This window comes from Trypanosoma equiperdum, assembly GCF_001457755.1.
Source record: "Trypanosoma equiperdum strain OVI genome assembly, contig: ctg_1711, whole genome shotgun sequence".
NCBI classification, from domain to species: Eukaryota; Euglenozoa; class Kinetoplastea; order Trypanosomatida; family Trypanosomatidae; genus Trypanosoma; species Trypanosoma equiperdum.
Genome location: NW_027123740.1, coordinates 80,646 through 82,715, shown reverse-complemented (window position 1 = coordinate 82,715; position 2,070 = coordinate 80,646). Strand labels below are relative to the sequence as shown.

The window sequence follows — 2,070 nt, the reverse complement described above, 5'->3', positions numbered from 1 at the left end:
TTTTTTTTTGACTTAGTAGGGATTCGTATTTCATATAACCATCAGATGCCAGCAGGTGTTCCGGAGAATACCTCGTTAGAAAATATACCGACCATTGTTTCAAAATGTCGCGAGGCGTTCAACAATGACGCTAACAGGGATTTGAAGAAGCGGAAGCAGGTGTTAAGGTCTTTACTCAACCTTGTTGAAGAAAACACTGATGAATTTTGCAAAGCAATACACCGAGACCGCCGTCGCCACCGCGACGAAACGGTAGTAATGGAGATATTACCGTTACGTAACGAGGTGTGGCATTTAATTGAGCACATGGACGAGTACGTTAAACCAGTTAAACCAACTATGGAGGGCGCTGCTGCTTTGGATGACTGCGAATTGCAGTACGAACCACTGGGCGTTGTGCTCGTTATCGGCACTTGGAACTACCCGTTGTTGTTGATTCTCCAGCCTCTTTTGGGGGCTCTGGCCGCCGGTAATACAGCTGTTATTAAGCCGAGTGAACTTGCCCCCGCTACAGCGGAGTTGTTAACAAAACTTTTGCCCAAGTACGTTTCTTCGGATGTTGTCGGTATTGTAAATGGCGGGGTAAGCGAAACAACAGCTGTGCTGAAGGAACGTTTTGATCATATTTTGTACACGGGCAGTGCACGTGTAGCAGAGATTGTTATGGCGGCTGCAGCAAAACATCTTACGCCAGTTACACTTGAGTTGGGAGGAAAATCACCTGTTGTCGTTGACGATAGCTGTGCGGACAATATGAAGGTGGTAGCGGAGCGCATAATGTGGGGTAAAATTATCAACGCAGGTCAAACATGTATAGCGCCTGATTACGTTGTCGTCGAAAAGTCTATGGAATCCGTGCTTGTTGATGCACTTGCTGAAGCTCGAAAGGCGATGTTGGGTGACAAGTTTCTTAAAGTACTTAAGGGAGAACTTCTGGTGAAGCAGAAACAACAGTTTTTGGAAGAAAGCGATTATCCGCGTATTGTCAATGCCAGTCATTTTCATCGTCTCATGGAATTTATGAAGGGCGGAAAAGTAGCAGTGGGTGGAGAGGCAGACGAGGCAACTCTCACTATTGCTCCTACTATTCTCACAGACATTGACCCCACACACCCAGTGATGCAGGAGGAAATATTTGGACCTATTTTACCCGTATTAACGTATGAAAATGAAAAAGACATCCTTAAAATAATAAACAGCCGGGAGAAACCACTGGCACTTTATGTCTTTTCCAACAATAAACGATTTATTAGAGGTGTTGAGTCGCGCACATCCTCGGGTGCCGTTGTGGTGAATGATGTTGTTGTGCATGCGGGAGCAGATGGGTTACCATTTGGTGGCGTAGGACGCAGTGGCATGGGAGCCTATCATGGCCGCTACAGCTTCGAAACCTTTTCTCATCGGCGACCTGTTATGCGACGCGGGTTCTTTTTTTCATCTATCGACACCGTCCGGTTCCCCCCTTATACTACTGCAAAGTCTCGTGTTCTTAACAGTTTGCTGAAGCCATCGGCGGAAGTTGCAGGGGCTGTTGGGCGATCAGTTTGGGGTGTGGCAGCGCTGGCCAGAGTTGTTGAAGTTGGCTACCACTATATGCGTTTTTTAATGGCAGGTGAAACCACGCCTGCACCATCGTCATCAGAGCCTTTTTCTAAAGGTCCGAGGAGCAATGAATGAGGTTGGAGGAGTGTCAGCTTAATAATAATTTACATGAGAGACGAAACGATATATATATATATATATATATATTACGAAATAACTCTTTGTCACCATAATTAGCGCGACGACGTTCTTTCATTTTTTAGTCAATGCTTCCGACTGTTTTGATACAGTTTACTTTAATCAATATGTATCTTTTTTCGCTTTTTTCACAAATGTGTGTGTGCGCCTTAGAGAATTACCCATCCGCTAAGCAAAATTAACTGTGAGTATATGCCACCGTGTCAGACGAGGTTGAAACAAACCAACGATGTGATTCATTTGATCTTTCTTCACTGTGCCTGTCCTTTTTCTTGTTTTTTTAAAAAAAAAAACTGATAAAATTCATCTTGCCTATGTATGTTTCGCCCC

At 44.4% G+C, this 2,070-nt stretch overlaps 1 protein-coding gene across 1 annotated transcript; it reads left to right on the top strand.

Annotated features, from left to right (window-relative positions):
• Positions 1-45: 45 nt before the first annotated feature.
• Positions 46-1,677, top strand: TEOVI_000678100 (aldehyde dehydrogenase family, putative; the record flags this gene model as incomplete). The annotated part of the gene is made up of 1 exon (XM_067222841.1): positions 46-1,677. The coding sequence occupies one exon, from the start codon at positions 46-48 to the stop codon at positions 1,675-1,677; it is 1,632 nt and encodes a 543-aa protein (XP_067078942.1).
• Between the last annotated feature and the right edge of the window lie 393 nt (positions 1,678-2,070).